The following is a 27,170-nucleotide window of genomic DNA, read 5'->3' as shown; positions in this document are numbered from 1 at the left end:
CTCCTTACCCCAAAATGCAGATCTCACCTTCCACAAGGTCAGCATGACCCTCAGAGTTCTCTTCTTGCCCTGATATCACACTCACAGCCTCTTCCTGGGGGCCAGGCAGGCTTTGTTCTTCCCATCCCACCTCACCTCCCAGCCTATTTCATGCTTAACGGATTTAGGGGAGGATGGGAGAGGACTTCAGAGACCTGGCAAGCCTCTTCCTTGCAGGCAGACTTGTTCAGTAATAGTTCACATGTTGCTGTGTGTGCACTGGCAGTAGTTTTGTCCTATGCTTTTGCTTTCCAGGTGGATGAAGGGGGCAGGGTCCCGCTGCTGGCTCATCACCACTTAGCTGCTGATTATGATACTGCTGCCAAGGAAGATCTGAGGGTCACGGTTATCACTCTACCTATGTATGGCTACCTTGAGAATGCTAAGACAGGTAAACTGCTTGGTATCTCTTCTTCCTCCTGGCTGGTGAGAGGGAACGTAGGAATTGCCATGCTGGAGCACATGCTGGTCTGTCTCACCACAGTTCCTCAGTGCAGCGCTGGTTGGCACCAGTGGATCATGAAGAGTTCCTAAGGCCAGCATTACGAGAAACTGTCTCTGGGGAGCATTTCTGCCTAATTCCCATTTGTTGGAGCCCAGTCTGTGTCATGAGACTGGGGTGTTAAGAGCCTTTGCAAGCCCGTGTGCTGTATTTTGATCATGCTGTTTTGGCTGTCCTTATTACACAGAACAAACTTTGCTAAATTGCTCTAAATGTCCCAGAAAAATGTTCCTGCAAGCCTTAAGGCTGTGAAATATCACGGTGGGGCATGGGATTGCTTGTACTACACATAAACCCACAGCTTCCCTAATGCCTGCTGGAATGCAGCAGATGTTGCTTTCTGCAAAGATCACAAGATGTGTGAAAGCCTTGTGTTAGGAATGAACATCCTCCCACACCCTTCACAACATGACGTTCTTCTCCTAATCCTGCTGGTTTATTTTTGGTTTATCAGCAAAGTGAACATCCTTTCACTAGCGGTGTTCTGGTTTGCAGGTGAGAGTTTTGGCCCACAGAGTGAATCTGCTGTGACCACGGACACGTCCTTTTCCCTTCAAGATGTTCTGGAGAACAGCATTTACTACTTCCAGAGCGTCCATGAAAGCATCGAGCCCACAAGTGATGTTTTCAGCTTTTATGTGAGCGATGGCTTCAGCCAGTCAGAGGTGCAGAGCATTAACATCACAATTCAGGTATGCCTGCATGGCTGCCAGAACCTTCTCCTTGCAGGCAGACACATGACTTTTAAAGCTTAAGCTTTGCTCACTCCTTTGTAATATGTAGGACAGGGATCAAAGGGTGTTTCCTTCCTCCTACCTGTTTCCTTCCCCCAGTACAGGCATGTAGTTGGCCTGTGATGCCAGGGGACAGCTGTGCATTGCAGCCTCTTCCCCAGGGCTTATTGCCTTGATATCTCCTCCCTCTTAGAAGCAGTCATGGTGCTGGATGGATTTGGAGAGGCTGGTGGAGCCCATTAATGGATATCAGCAGTAGTACTGTCATTTGGGAGCTTGTGTTTCACTTGGTGGTTCTTTTCCTCTTGGCCTTTTCCCATTTTTGACTGTGTGCCTTTGGGTCCTGTGCAGCGGCAGAATGATGAGCCCCCAAAGATGGTGCTGGAGCCTGTCAGAGTGCGCAAGGGCTCGGGTGTGGTCATCACCAACACCTCCCTCAACCTGCAGGACTTGGACACCCAGAACAGTGAGCTTGTCATCACGGTTACCAAAAGTCCAGAACATGGTAAGTCCCAGTGAGATGTGGAGGTGAGACAGGTCCTTGTGCATCTGTGTTCCCTTTTGTGGTGCCCCATTTCCTGTTGTGGGGTTCAGTTCCAAAAAGCTGAGCAACTAGCATCTGTCTGCAGCAACAAACCAAGGAGGGGGGTCAAGTGAAGACTAGTGTCATGTTAAAGTAGCAAGGCCTGTGCACTCATTCTCAGATCTCAGTTATGTAGCCAAATTCTTACCCGTTTTGGCAAGAAACACATAACTTCCTTCAGTTTTTCCAGTAAAACTCTGTCCCTCTCTGTGTGCATCTGCTGAGAGCTGGCACACAAAGAGTGTCCAGCGTGTTGTCTTCTCCCCATAACTTTGATCCATCTGTTGTTTATCAGGTCATCTCCACATGAGGCAGACTGCTGCCGAGCCCCCAGAACATGGGCGTGTGCTGTCCATTGGCTCCTCCTTCACCTACCAGGACATTTTGGACGAACTCGTCGTTTATACTCGGAGCGGTGCAGCAGCACAAACTGATGAGTTTGGCTTCTCCATCACAGATGGTCTCCACACACAGACAGGGAGGCTGGAGTTCCTCACGGAGCTGCCAAAGAGGCAGCCACCAACATTAGCTGTCAACAGGGGCCTGCAGCTCCCAGTTGGTACGGGGAGAGGGAGGAGAATGGTATTGCTTGGTATTGCTATATGGTCCGGTCTAAATCAGTCGGTTAGAAGCAGTGGCTGAAGCTGTTTATGGACTTTCTTTTTCTGGTCCAGGCTCTGCAGCATCCCTCACAGATCAGCACTTGAAAGCAGCAGCTATTTATTCAGACGACACAACAATTAGATTTGTCATGAAGAGAGATCCCAGCATGGGCCATCTGCAGTTGACCAAAATTGATAATCCAGTCCAGATCTCTGTTGAAGGACCAGTCAAAAGTTTCACCCAGGCTGATATAAATAAAGGTGAGTGTGTTTGATTTTAGATAGTCACAGCAAGTAACATGTGGCCAGTTTAGGTAGCCATGTGCGGAGCTGAAGGCTGGACTCAATGGTCCTCATTGGTCCCTTCTAACTCAAAATATTCTGTGATTCTGTGATCTTTGTGAGAGGGGGAGGATAACCTGAAGCAGAAAAGGGAGAGGGAAAGAAGAAAGGTGAGGTTATGTTAGAGCAGAAACACATATCGTTAAGCAAAAATTCTCTCAGCAGGAGAAAAAGAATAAAGAGAAAAAAGTAAAGAAGCCCAAATCCAGGAGCTCTGTCAAGCCCCAGGTCTCTCAGCTTATAGTGCCAGCCTGGTTCCAAACTAGGAATTAAATGATGCAGCCTGTGATAAGCCATCTTCTTTTCTCTTGTCCTTCTCTCTCCAGGGCACGTGGTGTACAGTCACAGCAAAGGGGATCCTGGTGGAAATTTCGCCTTCAGCTTTGATGTGATCGATGCAGATGGCAACAAACTGACGGACCAGGTTTTTTATCTTAGTGTATTAGGTAAAAGACAGTGCTGAAGTTATGTTTTCTTTGCTACAGGGCCAAGACCTTCATAGATACTCACCTTAAATGTACTTCAGGTTAAGGTGTAACTCTTGAAATGCAGTTTTTATTCGCTGTTAATTCAAAGGCCTTTCAAGTTCGGGGCATGGGGAACACTTGCAGGTGCAAGGATTAGTTCTTTGGCTTCTGACAAACTCACAGAAAAAGGTAGAAAAATTATCTTTAATATCTTCATGATGTCCAGATTGTCTTTAAGATGGTATGAAGTTACCATGTTATAAAGTTATCGTTCCCTTGATTAATGCCAAGGCCCAGAGTACCTGTTTTGGACTTACCAGACTTGGAGGTGTTTATATGTTGTCATTTGCTTGAGCACAATATGGGATTTGAGTAACAATAAGGAAAGGAGGGTAACTGTCTCCTAACTCAGCTTTGTATTTAACCCTTCCAGAGGACAGATTTCCCCCCTCCATTATTGCTAACAAAGGGCTGGTCTTGGATGAGAACTCGGCGAAGACGATCACAACCCTCCAGCTCTCTGCCACGGATGAGGACAGTGAGCCAACCCAGCTCCAGTACAAGGTCACCAAGCAGCCACACCTGGGGCACTTGGAGCATGTGGCCTTCCCAGGTTAGCAGGGCTGTATTTTTGGGTATTCCTGGCAGCAAAGCACTGGAGGTGTTTTGAGCCCTAAAGATTCCCTTCAGGGAAAATGTGCTTGGAGGCAGCAGCACAGAATCATAGAATTATAGAACAGAATTATGGTTGGAAAAGACCTTTGAGATCATCAAATCAAATCAACCCAATACTATCATGACCGCTAAACCATGTCCCAAAGTACCAGAGTTATGTTTCCTGTTAGAAATCAAATGGTCATTTGCCCAGAAGGTTGGAGAATGGGGTCAGTGGAGGCAATGGAGCCCAAAAATCACAAAAGAGGATTTATTCAACCTCTGTGTGAGTTTATGTCCCACAGAAATCTTGCTGGTGGACTGTGCACATCAATCCAGCTTGCTGTTGTGTGAGTCTGCTCTTTCAGGACCTATTGCTGCATCTGCATGACAGGCAAACCTTCTGCCTTTTCTGTGACCGTATATAGTACAATGCCCTAAAGAATCCATCCCCTAATATCAGTCACAATAAAACCTACCTTGGGGAACAGACAATTTGTTTTCAGTCCCCCTCTTGGCCAGTATGTCCCTTGATCCAGCTGCTTTTCCCAGCTGTGCTTTGGGGAGAGGAAGGGAACTAACCACTGAGTTGGTTTCGAAGAAAAGGTAGGAAATAATGAATAAAAGTTATAGTAAGCAAGCCCCCAGATGAGAGAAAATTAAAAACTTGAGATATTTTTGTTTAAATTGCAAACTAAACAGTGAATCTTGTACTTTGGAAAAAGTACCTGAAAGATCTGGATTAAGGATTTTATTCCTCCTGTCATTTAAAATGTGGTGATTCTGTTCTCATGATTTAAATGACCTAAACCTAAAGGAGAGAGTACTGGGGTTTTCAAAAGAGAACACAAACCCTTAAAGTTAATGAGCGCTGAGGAAACCTTGACTAATCATCCAGTTTGGGCTCATTTATTTCTATCAGATCCTGGTATCTTTTGTAGTGTGGCCAATAGTTGTCAGTAGCCATTTAGCATGATAAACTAGTGGAAAACTTTTGTCAGGGCTTTTGTTGTTAAGGGCAGTAAAACTGTCAAATGCAGCAGTGAGACTTAAAGGCTTAAGTGCTTTTTAAAATGCTTGTTGGGTACCTTTCTGTGTCTGTGTCACACCTAATGACCTGTAACAATGTCACTATAAGTCAGTGTTGAAAATGGGGCTTAGTCTGTTCCAAATGCAAGGATGCAAGGAGGGGAAAAGTGAGCAAAGACTTTGAAGGCGTTTTTTAAAACTGCTGTGAGGCCAAGAAACCTTTTGCTCATACCCAGTGCTGTCCTGGTTAGATCAGCAGCAAAAATCAAAGTGGTATTTGTACTACTTTTCTCATGCCCTCTGCCCTGAGAGGCCCATCTCCAACAGGGTTTCCTGACAGTGTGAGGTGCCGTAGTAAAATTATTGGTCTGGGAAGAAGCCTGTACTTCTTTTTGCAGAAGGGGTGCCCCTATGTGGATTTAAAATTTGTTAAGCTGAGTTTTTAGGAGGCTCTGTGCCAGTTAAATCCCTGGCTCAGCTGAGGTTCATGGTACAGCCTGAACTAGAGTAGAACAAGCCAAGACACCGAGTGCTTATGGCTAGATATGTATTAATATTTTATTATGATAGTGTTTTTCCCTGCCTTGCTCTTTCTGTTGCACATTTTTCCCCTATTGTTGTTCTTCCAGGTACAAGAATTAGTTCCTTCACTCAGGCAGACTTGGCCTCTCGCAGCATCCAGTATGTCCATACCAGTGACATTGAAAAGCATATGGATGAATTCACCTTTTCTGTGTCTGATGGAAGGAATGAGGTAAGTCCAAGCATGTTTTTTTTTGCCTGTGAGACACAGTTACAAGCAGCAAAAGAAATGGAACAAACCACTTAAGTGATTTGCAGTAAGAGATCTTTGGTACCACAGGGAAGGGAGCGAGCCCTGTGGAGATACAGGGGAGACACCTGTGGTGTAGCCTCCTGAGACTGGTTTACCAAGATTTCAGTGTCTGGTTTTCATCTGCTTACCCATTGCTCCTGGAGCTCAGCTTTGATCCAGTGCTCTAATGATGTGCCCAGAGGCAGAGTTAAGACCCTTGAGAAACATCTCCTTCTTATTTTCTGAAAGAGAAAAATTGTGGCTGTGAATAGAGGGAGAGAGACAACAAGGAATTAAGGAGGGAGGGAAAAATGGATGTCCATAAATATCACAGAAAGAGGGAGAATGAATTCATGGGGAGGGATAGAAGAGGCCATGTTCACGTGATCTGAGCTTAGAAGCTCAACTTTACTCACTTGGCAAGGCCAAAATGAAGCAACAGGGACTCTGGATCACCGTGGTCTCCTTCAAACATTACTGTTTAAGTTGCATGCTTGGTAGTCTGAATTAAACAAAAGAGGCTTTTTCGCCTCTTCTAGGTGAGCCAGACATTTGACATCACCATAAACCCTGTGGATGACTCCTTACCTGTAGTGCAAAGCCTCGGGATGACAGTTCAGGAAGGTGTGAGAAAAACCATCACAGAGTTCGAGCTTAAGGCAGCAGATGCTGACACAGAGGTAAGGCAGGAGTCCCCCTCGCCTTCTCCCTCCCCTCTTCTGCTGCACATCTGGGCTATCAGAAGAATGGGCTTGTGTTCAAAGAGAGAGATTATAGCAAGTGTCGTCTCTCCCTGTGATCATACCCCCTCTGATCACAACATCAAACAAAGCAGCTCGTGGGAGGTGCGGTTTGTATATAAATAGATGAGCGTTTGAGCAAAGCAAAGCCCTGGCTTGAGAAACAGCTTCATCTGGGAGGTCTCTCAGACACGTGGGCAGCAAACCTGCATGCAAAACATTCAGAAGTTCTGATCTGAGCTAATCCTTGCCCTGTCCCAACTTCTTTCTGAACACTGTGGACTTGAACTGAGCTTATGCATAGGCTTGACTCTGACCCTTGGTCCTGCCCCAAAGGTTATCGCTGCCTCCACCCTGACAGAAGTGACAGTTTGGCACATCACCTAGAATGGCTGCAGACTGGTGGACTGCTCTTGAGTTTGAGGGGTTGTCATGAAAGCAGGAGCCATCTCAGATCTGCCAAACCCAATTGGTGTGATGGGTCTCGCCTAGCTCTCCCTGATTGGGGTTGATTCATAGACAGCCACCTTGGGAGAGGAGCAAAGACGGGACAGGGCTCAGGGTGAATCAGTTGAGCATGCAGTGCTGTGTTTCAACCCCTGGTTGGAAACACTGTGCTAGGAAAGCTGGGTGTGGAGTCCCTCTCCAGGCATCTGGAACAGGAAGTGGAAGGACCTGTCCATCTTAGTCCTGGGGTCACGTTGTCAGCTTTGCCACTGTCTCCTTGGTGCAGGCTGAGTCAGTTACGTTCACAGTGGTGCAGGCCCCTCGGCACGGCCTGATCGAACGCGCCAGCGGCGGGCAGCGTTACTACCAGGCCACCACCTTCACCATGGATGACATCTACCAGAGCCGCATCAGCTACAGCCACGATGGCAGCAGCTCGCTCAAGGATCGCTTCACTTTCACCGTGTCCGATGGGACCAATCCCTTCTTCATTGTGGAGGAGGGGGGAAAGAAGGTAAGGAGAGGAGAAGGGGTGTGAGGGTGACTTTCTGTGGCTAAAAGAAAGCTTCCTCCTCTTGGAGAAGGAGGCACATAGCTGCTGTTGCTCCACTGAAGATAAGGGCTGAGTATTCTTAGTTAGGGGATGCCATTTACTTCTTACCTGCTGTACCAGCCTTTGTGTGTGCAAACTCAACCCCAGGACTTGTCTCAGCAGAGCTGAAGGGAGCAAAGCTGGTAATACGGTGGATGAGGCTCTTGATTCCCAAAGTAACAGCCCTCTCTCTGAACTTCTGCCAGGTTGTGACAGCAGCACCACAGCGCTTCAAGGTGGACATTCTCTCTGTGGATGATGGGACACCCAGGGTCGTCACCAACCTGGGTTTGCAGTGGCTGGAGTATGTGGATGGCAAGGTACCTGCCTGCTTGGGTTCAGTCTAGATTGTTTCTCAGACTGTTCCAGGAGAACGTCTTGGTCCTTCAGTATTTTGATCTTTGTGTTAGAGAACAGATGTCCCTCTGTGCCCATGAAGTATCTTGGAAAAGGCAGAGGTGTGCAGGGACACTGCAGGTCCATTAGCTACATAAGGTGGCTGGAGTATGTGGATGGCAAGGTACCTGCCTGCTTGGGTTCAGTCTAGATTGTTTCTCAGACTGTTCCAGGAGAACGTCTTGGTCCTTCAGTATTTTGATCTTTGTGTTAGAGAACAGATGTCCCTCTGTGCCCATGAAGTATCTTGGAAAAGGCAGAGGTGTGCAGGGACACTGCAGGTCCATTAGCTACATAAGCCAACGTGGCTCCTTGAAAACAAACCAGCGAGAGACTCTTACATCAGCCAAGCCATCGAGCCTGGCTCTTCTTGGTGGTTGCATGAGCTGTGCAGAGCTGTACAGACATCTACAGAGGGCAGACACCTCCTGCCCCTTCTCCCTCCTCCACAGGTATATTTTCAGCTCTGCTGGTGTTGGAGAAGTCTTGATTGTGTGCTGCAGCAGCCATGGTTGAGATATATGGCTTTCAAAGAAGTGTGGTATAGAGATTTCTTGCTGCAACATGCTGAAGTTCCAACAGAACTCCTGGAAACTGCAAAGAAATACTTCAGTTCTTCCCAGGAAAAAGGGTTGAAAGATTCTGTCATAAGAAATTATATTGAGAAGTGGCTATCTCAACTCAAATTCCTGACTCCAGAAAAAGTACTCCCACAGCCTCAGGCAGTTCAAGCCTCACTTTTTCTCCTGCTGTTAAAGGTGTTTTGTTTTTAAAGAGAAAGCAAAATGTGGTGGAACTGAGTCATGTCCCGTGAGGTCATTTGAAAGAGGACATAGGAAAGGCTCTCTAATGCAGCATGAACTGTCCTGAGTAAAACCTTCAACTTGAGGCCATTTGCAGATGTTTTTTGCAAAGCCAGAGCATCAGCACAGTTCATGGAGCAGCAGTTTCCAGCTGAAACCAAAAGACTTCTCATAGCTTTTAGCCCCAGCTAGACAGGGCTGGGTAGCTTGTTCTGAATTTTGCTTTCTCGGATGTACAGTCAATCAGACTTGCACTGCTGGATCTCCAAGAGTTTTACTCCCTTGGTTTGGCTTTAATCCAGGCAACCAATCTAATCACTAAGAAGGAATTACTGACGACAGATCCTGACACAGATGACAAACAGCTGATCTATGAGATAACAACTGGTCCCAGAAATGGTTATGTGGAGAACAAGCTGAAACCAGGGACAACTGTGACCACCTTTACACAGGGTATGGAGCTGGGCTGTATACTGTTGTTTTTTCCCTTCAGCTGCTTCAGTTTGTCAAGAAAGCTTGTGGGAGGGGGTAAAAAAAAAAGGTGGGAGGGGAGAAGACATGAGGCAAATCTCAAAGGTATGTCAAACATATTTGAAATTGAACTTTGGTCTTAATTGCAGAAACCTTATAATTTTCTACAAATGTCAACACGTGCTGTAGCACATCCAGGTTCTCCAGACGTGCTGGAGCTGGAGATTTTACTTGGGACAGTAAATAGGAGTTGTGGATCTGTAGTCGTGGATCTAATCATCACAAAGTGTGGTAGGTGTTTAGCCAGCAGTACAGTCAACAAGTGTAGAAAGTTCACTCTTGCAGGACTGAAGGGCCCTCCACTAGGAAGGGGCAGTGAGAGATTATCTGCTTGTTAAAGTAAAAAAAAAAAAAAAAGGAAATAATAGGAAGAGACCTATGTTATTTGAGGGCTGACACTTGGGAATCATATTATACTGCAGAAGATCAGACGGCCCAAATCACCTCAGCGGTGAGAAGGAGCCCTGTTAGAACATGCAAGCTTATAGAGCAGAGCTGAAAGATGTGCTGCCCAAGCAAATTCATGTTTCTTGCATTTCACCCAAGCTACTTTAAATTTACCTTGTTTTAAAGCATGAGCCATTATGGATAAAGACTAGGCAAAGGAATGTCTTGTCACAGCTCGTAGGCTGGCTTCTACCACGGGTAAAAACAAAGAAGTTAGAAAAGCTGCTGCAGCATACAGGGTGTGTGGAGAAGCCAATCCCTGCAGCCATCCAGCTGCACGTCTCCACACTGCTCGTCTCTAAAACTGCCATGGGATTTCTGGGTTGGCTCACCAGCTGTCTCCTCCCGGCAGAGGATGTGAACCAGGGCCTCATTCGATATGTGATGCACGAGGAGAAGGTTCAGGAGACCATGGACAGCTTTGAGTTCCTAGTGAAGGACAGCAAACCCAATGTGGTCAGTGGCAACATCTTCCATGTCCAGTGGTCTCTCCTCAGCTTTACGTACAGCAGGTAAACGGGAGGGGGTTTATAGCATTCTTCTGATGGGGGGGTCTTGGGTGGGACCTGCAGCATGGAATTGAAATTCTAGGGCAGTTACCATCATTTCTGCAGTTACTGTCATTTATGCCTGTGTTTCACTGGCAACCTGTCAAGACTGAGGTCTCACCACACAGGCTTTGAGCAAATTCCTCTGGAGTTAACACTCTCAGTTTCTGGGGTGAGGTGGCCAACAGCAGCTGGCATGGAAGCAGGAACTCTTGTGCATGTCCATGAGAAGTGCCTGCTGCCTTAAAGCATGGAGCAGGGTTGTTGAATCGCTGCCATCTGCCCTGATTATTAGTCTCCCTCAGGTTTTTTGTGGAGGCAACCAATCGATATAGTGCTCTGTATCAGCATAAATACACAGGGTTTGCTCCCCAGCCTGTTGCTTCTGTCTGCTTGGTACATTTCCAGCTACAGCGTGGGAGAGACCGCGGGCTCCGTGAGCCTCACCGTGAGGCGCACTGGGAACCTCAACCAGTATGCCATCGTCTTGTGCCGCACGGAGCCGGGCACGGCCACCGCCAGCGCCAGCAACCAGCCGGGTGGGCAGGACTACGTGGAGTACGCCGGGCAGGTAGGCTGGGGACACCAGGACGGGGAAGTCTGGCTGTGCGTGCCATCAGGCCTGCATGAAAGAACTGTAAAGTGATACAAACACAAAGGTATTTCCTCTCTGAAAATGTATGCTTTCAGAAGAGGGTCTTGAAGATCAGGTTTTTATGTTGGCAGATAGACTTTGCAGCAGTGTTCTGCCAGACCACAAACATTGCAGGCTTGCCCGAGTAGGAACATCGCTGCTGATCATGCAAAGGGCTAAAACCATGACTGAGATCAGAAGGGGTAGGGTCTGTTTATTCTTGGCTAAGGTCAATGTCTGGTGCCACCCATGCACAGGGCATGTGACTCAGGGAAGGGTCAAGGCAGGAAGGACAGAAAGTTCCAGACCCCAGTCCAAAGAGAGCGGCCCCCTTGCTGCCTTCCAGGTGCAGTTTGAGGAGCGGGAGGACACCAAGGCCTGCACCATCATCATTAATGATGACAAGGTCTTTGAGAGCACGGAGAGCTTCGCCGTGGAGCTCAGCATGCCGGCCTACGCTCTGCTGGGGAACATCACCCACGCCACCGTCACCATCACTGACGCGGAGGATGAGCCCACCCTGCAGTTTGACAGGAGGACCTACCACGTCAGCGAGAGCCAGGCTCTCCTCTCGGCTCCCGTGGAAAGGAAAGGTGGGTCGAGCTGGGCAGAAGGACTTGCCTAGAGCTTGGGGTTTAATTCTCTGCTTTATAGATCTGGTTTAGTGCCTGTATCCTGCAGCTTTTGTCACGCGACTACAATGACCGCAGAGCTGCTGTGGAGTCTCTGCAGTGACACCTTTACCAGGCTCAGGGAAACGACTGTTTCCCGTTGGCAAACAAACAACAGCGACCCCCAAAACAAGGGATGTTCCTTGGGGTTTGCTCAGTTATGATTTCAGGGTGATTCACTGGCACTTTGGAAGTAACTTTGCGGTGCAGATGAAACGACAACCAACAACACAGGGCACGTGTTTGGGATTTTTTTATTTTTCTCAGCTCTGGTGTAAGCTTCACCAATGCAGTTACAGCTCCTTACTTTTGGATTCATTTCTCCTCCCAGTACGACCAGAAGCAAAAACTTTGTATTCATTTGCTGCTTCTCTGTCGTCTAGGTACTGTGGTTTGTGTGGACCTTATCACTGTATATTCCTTAATAGGCAAGTGCCACCCATTTCCTGATCTTAGTAACCAGCAGTGCAGATTTGGGGTATGCCTGGAATTCAGACCTCAACCAGCTTTTATGCAGCTTTAGGAGCACAGATGATGATCTTCTTTACTCCTCACCCTCTTTTCTGACTGCTGTTGTATTAAGTGAATCGTGTCTCCACCAAACAAAAGTTTTCCCATAGAGTTATGGGGGGATTTTTGTTGCGTTGTAGGGGACACCAGCAGCACTGTGTCCGCCATCTGCTACACTGTCCCCAAATCAGCCAAGGGAAGCAGCCTTTATATGCTGGAATCGGGCTCCGACTTCAAATCCCGGGGGCTGGCGGACGACAGCCGCGTGGTTTTGGGTCCGGGCGTGACCGTGGCGACGTGCGACGTCGTGCTGATCGACGACAGTGAATACGAAGAGGAAGAGGAGTTTGAGATCGTGCTGGCCGACGCCTCAGATAACGCACGCATCGGCAGCAGGGCTGCAGCCAGCATCTTCATCACTGGGCCCAACGATGCTTCCACCGTGTCCCTGGGGAACGCCACCTTCACCGTCAGCGAGGCTGCAGGTGAGGAGTAGCGGGGGCTCCCCAATCCTGCTCCACACCACGTTGGGGTGCTTGCTCTGAAAGCTTGATTTCAAAGCAAGAAAGAGGTACCAGAAGGAGTGCTTTGGGGAGGGCATGACAGCAGAATTGTAAAAGATCTACAGGGGGTTCTATTCTTCTCCCTGCCCCTGTGGGGAAGGCTGGGGGTTGTTCTCTGCAAGAGTGTGTGCTGGGTGCAGGAGCAGTGGTGAAAGCAGAAGGGGGTGCTGAAGGGAAAAGGGAGGATTCATGGTATGTGCCTGCTTTCTCATCTTGGTTCTCTCCCACGTGCCACTGGTGATGCAGGAACCATTGAGATTCCAGTCCTCCGGCAGGGTCCTGATCTCTCAAGGCCCATCTCGGTGTGGTGTGCCACTCGGGCATCAGACCCTCCTTCTGCCAGCCCGGGAATCGATTATGTCCCCAGCTCCAGAAAAATAGACTTCAGGCCAGGCAAGACAGAAGAGGTGAGGAGCCACTTTGACTCCTGAGGAGTCTACTCTGTGTGGTGACACTTGTCTCTTGTTTATGTGCATACTATGTATTTGCCTTTTGCCCATTTTGAAAATCCCCTCTGGACCACTTGAAAATTATTAACGAATCTGCTAGGCACAGACTCAAATCTGATCAGCACTCCAGCCAGAGAAGATCTGGGCCAGCCACCTCTCCCAGAATAAGGATGTCTGCCTGTCCTCTGAAGTGATACACCAAGTTTATCTAGCACATTGTTTCCGTTGATGAGTGAACTTAGAAAAAAGGCCTGACATAGTGACTTTACATTAGACACCCATATGTGAGTGCCAGGAAGGACAAAAGCTTTGCACCCCTAAAAGCAGGACTTCTGTTCTTCTTCTAGTCCTGCCCTCTGACGATCCTGGACGACGCGCAGTACCCAGTGATAGAAGGGCTGGAGACATTTGTTGTTTATCTCAGCTCACCCCATGGAGCTGAGCTGACAAAGCCGTTCCAAGCAATCGTGGCCATCAATGACATCTTCCAAGATGGTAAGTTACCCGTGGCAGCTCTGTGCAGTCCATCCCAGCATCTTCCTTCACACTTCCATGCAGCAGGAGACTAGTCCTAGTTAGGTTATTTCGAGGCTGGATTTAGCCAGTTTTCCTGGGATCCTCCCATTCCATTTGGCTGCCTTGTTTCTTTCCATGCTTCACTGCCCACAAGAGCTTGGAGTCTTCAGAAGTGCAGAATGAATTTTCCTGTAATGTTCTCTCCCTTTCAGCCACCCTTTGCCTCCTCTGTTCAGAGCTCAGTCCTTGTTTCATGCTTTCTGTGAGCTCAAGTCGCCCTTACTATGTGAGACAGTCTCTCTGTATGTTTACTTTCTCTGGGGTTTTAGCATCTCTTGTGTTTGCTTGCCTAAGGAAAGCACACACCATGTCATCTGACTCTCTAAGTAGTCTGTAATCGTTTCTGCCTTTGTATTTTTTGTTGAGGTTTGCCCTCTTTGCTGCTAGTTTTATGTTCTGTGCCCGTCTACAGACAGTTCTCTCAGGGTGTGTGGGTTAGCTCCTATCTCTGTGGATCTTCAACACTGCTTGACTCCTTCTATTACCTCCTGCAGTACCAAGCATGCAGTTTGCCAAGGATACATACACAGTGAAGGAGAAGGAAGGTGCTCTGCACATCCCCATCTTCCGCACGGGGGACCTGAGCTATGAGTCCTCTGTCAGGTGCTACACCCAGAGCCAGACAGCAGAGGTCATGGAGGACTTTGCAGAGAGGAGAAATGCAGAGGAGTCTCGCATCACTTTCTTGAGGGGGGAGAAGGTGAGCTGAACCTTGCTACAGGGGTAATGAAGAGCCATTGATGGGAGAGCTTCAGATGTCCTCCTCAGCTCTGCCCTGCCAGAGAGAGCTGATACAGGCTCTCCAAACTGGTTTCATAGATGCTTAAAGTCACCAACTCTTCTGGTCCTGGAATTACAGTGTGACTCCAAAGGGATTGTTTGTTACATGATAAAACAAATGGTTAAAAGGTGAAAGGCAAGTCCTCTGTGCCACTCAGGACTCAGGATTGTAGTAGCAGAGAGCTGTTGCTTTGGGGAAGCAGATGTCTTCACTTCTGTGTCTCATCTTGTAACTGCGTGGTTTGTCCACACTGAAGTAGCAGCCTCAAAAATAGAAGTGTTTCTTCCAAGACTGACAGGACAGGGACATGAAACCCCAGATAGTGAAGTACAGGGTGGCCTTCGAGTGATTTCATCTGATTTATGAATGTTTCCTGTTTTCTCCTTCTTACCTGGCTTTAGGTGAAGAATTGCACTGTTTTTATCAGTGATGACTCTGCCTTTGAACCAGAAGAGCAGTTCCAGATCTATCTTGGTAGCCCACTGGGAAACCATTGGAGTGGAGCTAGGATTGGAAAGATGGACATGGCAACCATAATTGTCACCAATGATGAAGATGGTAAGCGAGGACACTCAGCAAGGATGTAGTTGTACTGTAGGACAAAGTTCCAAGGGAGTTGCCACAGTCTTGTCAACGGTTTGCAGTTCATTTAGTATGTTGAATGCCCTCAGTCCCATGTGCACAGCAATTTGGGCAGGTCACTGATGTGATGGCTTTGTGCACTGGACCGATCTCAAGTGAGAGACTGAACAACAGGGGCTTGAACCCACCATTTGTCCCATTCCCCTGCAGTTTCACAGGGAGTTGCTCTGCTTCCCCTGGGAGATGTTGCCTTCCCTCCTCCATGTCACAGCTTGGAGAAATCTGTGGGGAAGAAGTAGGGTGCCAGGTCCCTCTGGTGTGACTGCCAACGGAGGCTGGAGCACCAGCATGTGGCATGGATTTGAGGGCCTGTGTCAGGCAGGGGGTGGGAGAGTCACTTGCCATCCGCTGTAGCCCAACACATGTGTTGGGTTTTGACCCACCTCTTGCCTTAATTCACATCCAACCCCTATGGCTGCAGTTTTGGCCCCTGCTTTGAGAAACCCCTTGCTCTGAAGATGTGTAGATGGAATCTGAAGGGAGCTGAGCTTAGCTCACCCCTATTTTTGAATGCCCTTCATCTTGAAACAGTCAGCTGGTGTGCAGACCTGGGGCTTTTTCTTCACTGCTCTTTCTGTAGCACCCACCATTGAGTTTGAAGAAGCTGCGTACCAAGTCCGGGAGCCGCCTGGCCCCGAGGGCGTTGCTGTTTTGAATATCAAGGTGGTCCGGAGAGGGGACCAGAACAGGACCTCCAAAGTCCGCTGCAGCACCCGCGATGGCTCCGCTCAGGCCGGAGTGGATTATTATCCCAAGAGTCGCATGCTCAAATTCAGCCCAGGTAAAGGGTCCTTGGAGGGAAGGTTAGAGGTGGCAGGGTGACCGATGACGTGTTGTGTGTATCACAGAGGAGCATTTTAGGGGAATGTTCAGGAGATTTTGGAAAAGCCACTTTTTTTCCATGAGGTTTGCAGCACCACGCCTCTCCCCTTTCCTTTTTCCCATGGTTTCCTGATCATTCTCAGTTCAGACCCACTGGTGGTCTGAGCACCAGCCCTCTCCACTCAACAAGCAATGTGCCAAGCTGCGGCCCAAGCAGGGGGGCAGTGAAAAGGAGGAGGGAATGAAAGCCCTGAGATTATGAGCTCCGTACTGAGCAGACTGTAAATGTCTAAAGAGACAGAAAGATGGTTGAGGCTTTGAAAGTATGACTCTTCTGGGCTGCAGCCTTGCCCTCTGCTATGGCTGTAATTTTGCATAACCTAATTTTGTTATGCAGAAAGGCTGAACTGTTAAATGAAGGATGATAAGGACAGAGAAAGGTGCACTAGCATCTGGTGGGCAAGAGTAGAGTGGACTTCAGAGGTTGTAAGGCTCAGCAGACATCTTTCAGTCTCCAGTGCAACTGCTCAGACCATGTTGCTGGACCACGAAGGCCGCACCAGTCACTTCTGCATACTGGTGTGAGCAAGAGCAGTGGTGCTCACAGCATGGGCAGGGATATACTTTGGATCATAGATTTCTACTACAGACAGATAATACAAGACAGGCATTATTAATCCTCAGGTGGCATCTGCTGGTAAATCTATCACCTGATCAGTTGGGTCAGTTGTAGTAGCTGGAGTTTTATGTATAGAGAAGACTCCTGGGTGGACGGGGCTAAATTATTAGTAACAATGAGAGTAACTAAAATTTCTAATGCGTATTTTATTGTAGAGTGTTCCAGTGGTTGTACCCTAGACCATCTGTACAGTTTTTTTATGGGAACTTCAGAGCAATATCTGATGACAAATCAAGTTCTCTCAGTTTCTCTTGCGTTTTCTCTCAAAGGCGTGAACTACATCATGTTTAAGGTGGAGATCATGTCCAATGAAGACCGGGAGTGGCATGAGTCCTTTTCTCTGGTGCTGGGTCCTGATGATCCAGTGGAAGCTGTTCTTGGAGACACCAGCACTGCAATAGTGACTATTTTGGATCAGGAAGCAGCAGGGAGCCTGATTCTACCAGCACCTCCCGTGGTAAGTTGCCCATTGCAATGGATGTGATGTATTACCCTTCAAGTACAGACTGAAAACCCCAGTGGGGTTTCTAAAATAAAATTAAGAGCTGCAACGATGGAGTGTGTGGGAAGGGTTGCCTTTTCTGCCCCACCCTCAACCCCAGGCTTGCATCCATACAGGTCGTCACTCTGGCTGATTACGACCGAGTGGAAGAAGTGACCAAGGACAGTGCTAAGAAATCCCCTTCCCCAGGCTACCCGCTCATCTGTGTCACCCCCTGTGACCCCCACTTCCCCAAGTACGCCGTCATGAAGGAGCGCTGCAGCGAGGCTGGGATCAACCAGTCCTCCATACGGTTCAGCTGGGAAGTAGCAACCCCCACGGATGGGAATGGAGCCAGGTCACCTTTTGAAACCATCACTGACAACACGCCGTTCACCAGCGTCAACCATAAGGTATGTGGGGAGGTACCAACATGGCAAAGCTGCGAGAGCCCGTGGAGGGAGCCAGCGAGGGCTTGGGGAAGCTCTGGCAGCCTGTGCGGTCACTCACATGTGAAATACAGTTGTGTTCCTGCAGCTGAAAAAGTGGCTGGGCCTGCATAAGAGCTCAGCCTGCTGATGTGACCCATGTGACCTGGGCTGGGCTATGGAGTTGTCTGCTTTCCTTATGTCCTGCTCAAGCTGCAGGAAGGGCATAGCTCAAGTCTTGAACTGCTGCTCCTCCAGCCACTCCTTTGCTGTTGCCTGAGACCTTGCTGGCCCTGGGCTGTTCATGTCCTGCCTCACCAAGAGAACTACTGTTTTCCTCCCAGGCTCTCCTAACTGTGATGTCTCAGCTCTTCTAGGCATCCAGGGGTGTTTCTAGACCATGCCTACTCATGCATTAGTCTCAGACACCTTTAGTGGGTAGCACACAGAGGTAAAAACCTAAAATCTCCTTGGATTTGGTAACCTGCGTGAGAGATATGGGTACTTCCTTGGGGGTTATTTTTTTTCTTTTGGCTTCGGAAAACCTAGCACTGTTCTTCACTGTACCTGCTAAAAGCACCACTTCTGGTGTTGTGGGAAGTAGCTGCAAACACTCAGACACTTCATTAAATCCCTGGTGGCAGGAGACAGATGGAGCCTGGCAGATAACAGCTCAGGCTCTCTCTTCCCCTCCTTTCAATGTGTGGGCAGAGTTGGGAATCTGCAAAGCACCAGACAGACTTGTGCATCTACTGCAGCGTAGGTAGCAAGAGGCCACTGGCACAGGCATGCTCTAAGTTTGTGTTTGGTTGTACCTTACCTCTGTGCTGCCTCACAGCTGTCCTCACAGCAGGACGCAGCGATTTTGCTGCATGGTCAGATGTCACAACGCTGGTGCCTTTGACCCGTGCACGTTTCTCCCTCCTCGTTCCCCACAGGTGCTGGACAGCATTTACTTCAGCCGGCGGTTCCACGTGCGCTGCGTGGCCAAGGCGGTGGACAAGGCTGGCCATGTGGGGACCCCCCTGAGAAGCAACGTAGTCACCATTGGCACAGACAGTGCCATTTGTCACACACCTGTGGTGGCAGGGACAGCCCGAGGCTTCCAGGCACAGTCATTCATCGCCACTCTGAAGTATTTGGATGTTAAGCACAAGGAACATCCCAACAGGTATCAGCCTGGAGTCCTTCACCATACCCTCCTGGGGTTGCAGATCTGACTTGGATCAGGAGGAGAACGTGTGTCCGAATCCACATCCCTCCATGCCATGTGCCCCCCTGAACAGTATAGGGTGCTCCCACACTTTTCCTTGCACCCTTCTCTGCTGAGGGGCTTCCCTTCTCCTCAGGAAACTGGAGCTGGTGGGACAGCTCAAGGAGCAGATGCATAGATGGGGAAACCCAGCTGAAACTAAATAACAGGCTGCCACTAGCCAGCTCACCCTGTCTGCGCTGTGCCAATGTGGGGTCATGGGTGAGGCTCCCATGCCTGATTTTTTTTCTGCTATCTCATCACTCTCTTTGTTCCAGAATCCACATCTCAGTGCAGATTCCCCATCAGGATGGTATGTTGCCCCTCATCTCCACCCTGCCACTGCACAACCTGCATTTCCTACTATCCGAGTCTATCTACAGGCACCAGCACGTCTGCTCAAACTTGGTCACCGTCAGAGATCTCAGAGGTATCTCAGGTAATCTTTACTGCCAGCCTTTGCTTTCTGAACTTGGTGGTAGGGAGAAGCCAGTAAAGAAATGCAAGGAAGGCAGCTTTGTCTTCCTCTGGCCTCTCTTGACATAACGTAAACAGTAATTAATCTTCCTGTACTAACAGGAGTTGCCCCCTTGAAGATGAGATGTGATGCATAGAATGTTGAAAAGATAATGGGGTGAAGCAACGTTGCTCTGCTTGAGGAGGCTGTAGGTTCACACCATGCTGCTGGTTTTCTGTTTCTCAAATCTGCCTTGTGACGCCTGTGCAGTTAGAGAGGGATCCACAGGAGGTGGATCGCTGGCTCTGTGTCACTGAGGTCTCCTGCATGGCAGCAAGAAGCAGCAAAAGCAAATTCACTGCTCAAGTAAATGCCAGAGGCAAAGAAAAAAAGGCAATTTGTGTCCCTGACACTCAGGGTAATGTGGCCCATGCTTGTTCCATGGTATGCAGGGAGTGTTTGTCCTTCACTCCGTTCCTTTTATGCTCAAGCTGTTCTGTATTTCTTAAAGTTTAATTCAGCCTTCAATTAATAGGTTCATAAGTTTGTTTTTTAGGAGTCTTACCCCGTTCCTGTAACATTTTCCCTTGTGCAGACCCATGTCTATACCCAGTTTGGCCTCTAGGATAGTGAAGGGAGAGGAACGCTAATATAATAGAAGTCACTGGTATGATATCAGAGTGACAATGGGACCTCACTGCTTGGCATCAAGCTCTTTAAAATCTGGAGAGGTCAGTGTGCTGGTGTCTCTCAATCCCAGAGGCAGGGTTCCTGGATGAAGTGACCTACGACAGCATCGTTCTCGGCCCTGGCTATGACCGCCCTTACCAGTTTGACCCCGCGGTGAGAGAGCCGAAGACGATCCAGCTCTACAAGCACCTCAACCTGAAGAGCTGCATTTGGACTTTTGATGCTTTTTATGACATGACTGAACTGATCGATGTCTGCGGAGGCTCTGTCACTGCTGACTTCCAGGTGAGATGCCATATCCAAAACTCTTCCACGTAATTCAGATCTTTCTAGATTCTTAGGCAGAGCTCTGCTTTGTGTTCATGTGTGTTTGCTGCCCTGCTCTGTAAAAGCTGAGCTTTTTCCCCATTTTACCTAGAAAGAACGGTGCTTCGTGAAATTCAGTTATTTTCATTGGGGTGACATAGGTTTTATTCTCTTAATCTTCAGAGCACAAATGAAATCTGTTTTTTATCTATAAGATTATACTGGAACTACAAAATACTCTGAGCTGTGCTCTATTGTTTTACAGTTTTGACTGTATTTTTAGCCAGTATAAATGGGCAGAGAGTAGAGCAGAGGCACATCGGTTCGTACTCTGCAGTGGAGCGAGGTCAGGGGAATTTTAAAGTAATTGATTAATTGAAAGGCAGACCAAAAGCCCAAAATATTCTTCTGTAAAACCATGGCTTTCAGTACCAGACACATCTCACTGCCCTCTCACGGATGGATCAGATCTGTACTTCCCACTCAAGTGAGTATCTTCCCTCAGGTTCTTGTGTTAAATTCCCACTCAGAATATTATGGCCAGCATCATCTCTTTTAACGCCTGCCAGTATTCCTGGAATACTTTACTCATTTCCTTTTTGTAGCTCAAATCATTTGCACAAATCCAGAGAACCTGCTTGAAAGAAACAATGGTGTAATTCCCCATGTAGAGACTGGCACCAACCAGACTGGAATGTCTCTCTGAGCTCCTGCAGGGCACTCTGCAGATAATAAATGGTGTATATATAGCTGGAGAGCTGTGATGTCTCAGATACTTTTAGGGCCAGTCCTGAGCAAGCAGAATTGCTTCTTTTTAATTCATGGAATTAGAAACTGGGGAGATTTTGAGGTGAAGTTGTGACCACAGCTCCTTTTGTACCGTGACACCAGTGTGCTTTGCTGCTTGCCCGTATTTAAAATGTGGGTTTGTCTAAACTATCAACGTGTAGAGGTAAAGAGAGCTCAGACAGTTATCCCTGACTCACTTGTAGGAAGTTTGTAGTAGAGCAGCTCATCATTATTTTTCAAATGGTAGTCCAACAAAAATCCAATGATTCTTGGCCAATCAGCTAATGGTGTGCTGATAATGCTCAGCCTTTATGGAGCAATGACACTCTATTGCTCTAGAAATACTTCATTCTCACATTGTCTGGACATTCACGGTCCAGAACTAAGAAGGAGTCTCCTGTTGCAGATACTCTGGCTTTTTCCCCTGTTTGCAGAGCAGAACATGACTGTGGTGGGTGTGGTGAGTCTGAGCCAAAATCTCTCCTTTGGAAGATGCATAACCAATGTTTTTGGGCTTTTATTGACAGGTCCGGGACTCTGCTCAGTCCTTCTTAACAGTCCACGTCCCCCTCTATGTGTCCTACATTTACGTGACAGCGCCGAGAGGTTGGGCTTCTCTCGAGCATCACACAGAGATGGAGTTCTCCTTTTTCTATGACACCGTTCTCTGGAGGACAGGTAGATCTGAGGCATTTGATGGGGTACAAAAGAATTGGGTTTTTTTCTTGGTTTCACGTTTTTCTTAGTTTATACACTGCCCTTGCTGTCTTGAGCAAGGAGGTCCACCCAGGAATGAAGGCCAGGAGTACCCAGGAACAATTATTTACAACTTATTATGTAAAATAAGATAATTTCACAGGCTAATCACAGAGAGAACTTGGCATGTTTATCTCCTTTATGCTCGAGTGAGATTTAGGAGGCAGATAAGCTGCCTCGCTGGAGGGCAAGCCCACCTAAACCACGGCTTTTTGGAGCTCTCTCAGCTGCTTCTCGAGCTGCATGGGGCTGAGCTGAGGACCAGCTGTGCCATGTGGCCTCCCCGGTGACTTTGTTCTCGCTGCACTGTGCAGGGATTCAGACGGACAGCGTTCTCTCAGCCCGGCTGCAGATCATCAGGATCTACATCCGCGAGGACGGCCGGCTGGTTATCGAGTTCAAGACCCAGGCCAAGTTCAGAGGTGAGACCATTAGTCCTGACAGAAGAAGAAATCAGCGTACAAATGCAGATCTGTTCTGAGAAAACAGGCAGCAGAACAAGTCATAGAATCATAGAATGTTTTCAGGGATGGGGCTTCTACCACCTCTCTCAGCAACCTGTGCCAGTGTCTCACCACGCTCAGCATAAAAAAATTCTCCCTTATCAGTCCCCCTCTGCTGAGATGTGCAGTGTGGGGGTCTCGCCATACTCAGCCTTACCTCTCATCTCCTTGTCCTCAACTCAGGGCTTTTTGTAATGGAGCACCACAGCCTACCAGATGTCAAGTCTTTTTTAATGACTCCAGACCACTTGGGAGGGATCGAGTTTGACCTGCAGCTGCTGTGGAGCGCTCAGACTTTCGACTCTCCCTACCAGCTTTGGAGAGCAACCAGTTCCTATAACAGGTGAGGAGCATGGGTTTGGCCACCTTCAACAGCTTCCCACAGCACAGCATTCTTTATAAGCAAGGAGCATGTATGGACTTAACAGCAGCAGAGCAGTTTGAAATCCTGAGGGAACAATCCCTGTTGCCCTTGCAGCAGCCACAGCCATAGTGTGGAGCGAGCACGAGCCAGCCTTATTCAAGAGCTCAGAGCTAGAGCATACAGGGAGCTGAAAACGCTCCTCTACCAGTGGTGTAAGTAGAGAGGAAAATGAGTTCACCTCACAGTGGGTAGGTAGATATCAGAGGTGACAAAATATTGAAGGCTGGTTTGCAGTCTGCAAGTTAGAAGCAGGATTTCAGGTCCACAACTGACTTAATCAGTAGCGCTGTGCCTGGTGGAGGTAGGTGTATTAAGATCTTGGGGAAGAGCTTGAACTCTCATTTGGTGACCGGAGCATCTCCTGTCTCCTCCCAGGAAGGACTACTCTGGAGAGTACACAATCTTCCTAATCCCCTGTACCGTGCAGCCAACGCAGCCGTGGCTGGAGCCCGGAGACAAGCCCCTGCCCTGCACGGCTCACGCTCCCGAGCGGTAAGGCACCCCCAGCGCACGGCAGCCGGACAGCTTTGGCCCATTTGTGGTGCTGACGCTGTCCCAGCAGGCCTGTGGCACGCTGCAAACGAAACGTCTCCTTTTTCCTTTCTTCTCTCTAGATTTTTGATCCCAATTGCCTTCCAGCAGACAAACCGCCCCGTTCCTGTCGTCTACTCCCTAAACACGGAGTTTCAGCTCTGCAACAATGAGAAGGTGTTTCTGATGGACCCCACCAGATCCGAAATGTCCCTGGCAGAAATGGATTACAAAGGGGCTTTTTCAAAGGGTGAGAGTTCTTTTCCTTCTCTTTCCTGTTCTGCTTGTACCTGAACATTTCTATCTTCACAGTTTCCATTCCTCTGTGTCACGGGTTGACATTAGTGGGCTACCGGCTGTCAGAATGCTTCAGCGACTTACCCCCCCCCCCAAACACAAGTTTTTCGAGCACACATGCCCGGCACTCACCTCTCACAGAGGAACGGCCACTGCGGGACTGTATCTTAGAGGGTAGATTGGAATATTCCCTCACCGTGCTCATAAATTGTTACTGAGACCAATGACTAATGTACTAATTATTCATTTTATTAAAAGCCTACACAAATTGAGGGGCCAAAGTTCAGTGAAGATAGTCTAGGTATATCAGAAAGGAAAGTCAAGGGTACTGTGGTCTAGTAAGTGTACTCTCCAAGGGAGAGGTGTAGAATCAATGGAGAAAAAGGACAGGAGTTGAGCCCAGCAGAAAAGTTAAAGAATACGTGGATGTGTGTGAGTGTGTGTTACTGTCCTTCCATAGCAAGAATGCAGTCGGCAGGTTGGCAGGCAGTCCGTGGGCGGGGGGAGTGGTGTCCTGGTGGCCGGGGCAACCCCCCAGTAGTAGACAGGCAGGCACAGCAAGCTCTGGGCTTAGTTCTGGTTCTGGCAGGCAGCAGCTTCTCAGGAGCAGGCAGGCTCCGGCGAGCGGCAATCCCCCACTGGTGGACAGCTGCTGAAGCTCAGGCAGCTTCAGTATCGCAGCGGTCCGGCCGACACAGAAGGTCTCCGGCCTGCTAAGCTAGCTTGCTTTCTTTAGATAGCAGGCACTATTCAACTTAGCCAATTGGCATTGGCCAGATGCATACTCTACCAGAGGCAGTCTGTTATTTATTTTCTGCCAGTTCTTATTATGCTCTTATCTGAGCCCGTCTCAGTTCGCCTTTGGCTAAATCAGCAAAAAGGCACTTTGCTTGCTCTGCTAGCTTGAAAGGCATTTTGTTTAATCTTATGTGGGGGAAAGAGAAAATGGACTGTTCCCCACACTCTGAAAGGGTAAAACCCGGATTTGGCTTCACCTCTTTCCACCCTTCAAAACCCAGAGCCATGCGTCGTTCAGTGCATTTGGCTCTAACATTGGTCCTCCTGTTGAACTGGAGAATTCAACCTGATCCTTTTTCTCCCAACCTCCTCAGGGCAAACGCTGTATGGCCGCGTGCTCTGGAACCCCGAACAAAACCTAAATGCCGCCTACAAACTGCAGTTGGAAAAAGTCTACCTGTGTACAGGCAAGGATGGCTACGTGCCTTTCTTCGACCCAACGGGCACCGTCTATAACGAGGGGCCCCAGTATGGCTGTATTCAACCCAACAAGCACCTGAAACACCGATTTCTCCTCTTGGTAAGTTGTCTACTGTGGACAAAACTGCGATGTTGAGTATTGTGTGTGATTGTGTCTGGAGAAGACTCATCTCTCAGCCTCTTGCTGACTGGGATGAGAAGTGAAATGTGCATTTTTTTTGAGTAGTGGGCAGGCAGGTGAAAACCATTAAGACAGTTTTTCCCCAGTGTTCATCCTGGAGTATTTCTTATTTTAAAAATAACCCCAAACCATAAATCAGAAAGAAAAAGAAGTGATGGACCAAACTCTTTAATATTTCCCTTGATCTCTGCTTATACTAGAGCTTGGAATTGATAAAGGGAGCTTTGTTTACCAGCTACACAGAAATTCTTCTCATATAAATCTACAATTAGCTCCTAATATGTGTTCAGCTCTCCTTAAGTGCTTTGTAGGTGACATTTGCCAGCATCCTTGCTGTCTGCCCCATCACCACGCAGAATGTTAATATATATGTCCTATAAGTTAATGGTATATGTTAGTTAGTTTGTCCTGGCTTCTGGCTTCCAGTTGGACAGATGGCAGCACACACTCCTCTTCATCACACCTCTCTGATTTCCAGGACCGAAACCAACCAGAAGTGACAGATAAATACTTCCATGATGTGCCTTTTGATGCCCACTTTGCTTCTGAACTGTCCGAGTTTCATTCAGTGAGCAGCATGCCCGGAGTTGATGGGTTTACTCTCAAGGTGGATGCTCTCTACAAGGTACATACCAAATGATGCCTGTAGCCCAAAACTCCACTTCTCTGTCCAGGATGTCCCAAACACTTTGTGCCTTGTAGGTGCTGGGCGCAGAGGCTTGTGAGGATGGGCCTTGGAGGAGCCAAGCAGATTGTGATGGAAACAGGAGGGACACAGAGGAAGCTCTCAATCGAGGGCAGAATTTTATATCCCGATTTCTTGGCTTTTTTATCCCTCCCCAGAGACACCCTCTTTGTAACTCAGTGACCTCTCTTTGACTAAGAGCCTGCTTGGCCTTGCTGAGATTGTACCACCACTAATTAATTAACAGTGGGGCCAGGTAAAAAGCAAACTCCAGCAGAGAAAATGGAGATGAAGAATTTTTTTTTTTTCCAAAGCACTCAGGAAAGAAGCTCTTTCAAAACATATTATTAACATTCCTGAATTAATTATTGCAGTTGCCAAAGACAACAAGACCAAACTCCTCACTTGGTGATATTATTGCTCATAAAAACACAACTGAGCTTTTTTGTTGATATTTGCATGAGAAAAAATGGGACCAGCACTATTTCTGTAACAAAATTATTTGATCTAAAAGCTTTAGGTGAAATTGATGTGCGTGTCTTCCCTTTTGTGCAGGTGGAAGCTGGACACCAGTGGTATCTTCAGGTGATCTACGTAATTGGCCCCGAGAACATGGCGGGGCCCCGCGTCCAGCGATCCCTCGCTCGCCGCTGGCAACGCGCCCGCAGGGACGTGGTGGATGGCGATGGGAGGCTGGTGCTGGACGACTCCTTAATCTACGACAACGAGGGCGACCAGGTCAAGAATGGCACCAACATGAAGTCGCTGATCTTGGAGAGGGAGGAAGCTGCCGTCGCAGCTTCCTTATCCCAAACGGGCGCTTCCCTGGGCAGCGCCTTTGCTGCCGTCACCCTGCTGCTGCTGGTGCTTTCAGGAGTTTGCCTCCTTGCCAGGAAGTGTCGAAAGCTGCGGAGGAAGCGGGAGGCCGCCAGAGCCGCCCCTGAGGAGCATCCCCTGAACACCAAGGTGGAGCTGCCCAGGGGTGCGGAGAAGGCCCTGGATAGTCGGTACTGCACCGTCAGAAACGTTAATATATTGAGGGAGACCGGGGATGTCTGCGTGGGGAAAGGCAGGAAGGTGAAGCAAGTGAACTTGGAAGTCAAAGTCCACAACAATTTGCATGACGGAACAGAAGTTTAACAGAGCACATGCTTTCATTTGGTAAAAGCTTTTTATAAATGTTAAAAAAAAAAAAAGGCCAAAAAAAAGCAAAGCTAAGAAATGTTATGCTGGTATTTTTATACTCTGGTGAGGAGGAGCGAGGCTGTAGCGCTTCTGTGCTCCAGGCTGACTGCCTCACTGCACAGTGCTGTGGAGTTCTCCATCCTCGCCTCCATGTTGCTCTGGCTCTGCTGCTTCCCCAAGGCTGGCCCAGGGCTGTCCCCCCAGCCTGAGAACGTTGTCAGCTCTGCGTGGGTGGCAGGGACCCTCTGCTCCTGGCCTCTAGGGCTTGGGGTCTGTCCCCACCTCGCTGGGGAACAAAACAACAGAAGCCACATCTTGTTTCCTGACTGAGGCACGTAGCCTTGCTTTGCTTCTTAAAATGAAGCAAAACCCTGCAGAAGAACTAACTGC

The 27,170-nt window shown here is 48.4% G+C and overlaps 1 protein-coding gene across 1 annotated transcript in view; it reads left to right on the top strand.

Moving 5' to 3' along the window:
• The window catches only part of FRAS1 (Fraser extracellular matrix complex subunit 1), a 96,742-nt gene extending 70,007 nt beyond the window's left edge, over positions 1–26,735 (top strand). The window contains exons 39-72 of the mRNA XM_008947743.1: positions 295–430; positions 1,037–1,233; positions 1,627–1,780; positions 2,154–2,417; positions 2,533–2,721; positions 3,129–3,248; positions 3,703–3,882; positions 5,582–5,706; positions 6,306–6,446; positions 7,240–7,467; positions 7,752–7,865; positions 9,047–9,197; positions 10,075–10,234; positions 10,679–10,841; positions 11,251–11,497; positions 12,226–12,570; positions 12,895–13,055; positions 13,445–13,592; positions 14,168–14,373; positions 14,856–15,012; positions 15,677–15,877; positions 16,867–17,054; positions 17,216–17,491; positions 18,445–18,677; positions 19,037–19,197; positions 19,976–20,190; positions 21,528–21,678; positions 22,071–22,178; positions 22,443–22,602; positions 23,059–23,175; positions 23,298–23,464; positions 24,624–24,829; positions 25,389–25,535; positions 26,151–26,735. Of these exons, the coding sequence (XP_008945991.1) occupies positions 295–430; positions 1,037–1,233; positions 1,627–1,780; positions 2,154–2,417; positions 2,533–2,721; positions 3,129–3,248; positions 3,703–3,882; positions 5,582–5,706; positions 6,306–6,446; positions 7,240–7,467; positions 7,752–7,865; positions 9,047–9,197; positions 10,075–10,234; positions 10,679–10,841; positions 11,251–11,497; positions 12,226–12,570; positions 12,895–13,055; positions 13,445–13,592; positions 14,168–14,373; positions 14,856–15,012; positions 15,677–15,877; positions 16,867–17,054; positions 17,216–17,491; positions 18,445–18,677; positions 19,037–19,197; positions 19,976–20,190; positions 21,528–21,678; positions 22,071–22,178; positions 22,443–22,602; positions 23,059–23,175; positions 23,298–23,464; positions 24,624–24,829; positions 25,389–25,535; positions 26,151–26,735 (6,501 nt within the window). The remainder of the gene's footprint in view (positions 1–294; positions 431–1,036; positions 1,234–1,626; positions 1,781–2,153; positions 2,418–2,532; positions 2,722–3,128; positions 3,249–3,702; positions 3,883–5,581; positions 5,707–6,305; positions 6,447–7,239; positions 7,468–7,751; positions 7,866–9,046; positions 9,198–10,074; positions 10,235–10,678; positions 10,842–11,250; positions 11,498–12,225; positions 12,571–12,894; positions 13,056–13,444; positions 13,593–14,167; positions 14,374–14,855; positions 15,013–15,676; positions 15,878–16,866; positions 17,055–17,215; positions 17,492–18,444; positions 18,678–19,036; positions 19,198–19,975; positions 20,191–21,527; positions 21,679–22,070; positions 22,179–22,442; positions 22,603–23,058; positions 23,176–23,297; positions 23,465–24,623; positions 24,830–25,388; positions 25,536–26,150) is intronic.
• The last annotated feature ends 435 nt before the right edge of the window (positions 26,736–27,170 follow it).

This window comes from Merops nubicus, unplaced genomic scaffold, assembly GCF_000691845.1.
Source record: "Merops nubicus isolate BGI_N331 unplaced genomic scaffold, ASM69184v1 scaffold18439, whole genome shotgun sequence".
NCBI classification, from domain to species: Eukaryota; Metazoa; Chordata; class Aves; order Coraciiformes; family Meropidae; genus Merops; species Merops nubicus.
This window is presented reverse-complemented; position numbering and strand designations above follow the sequence as displayed.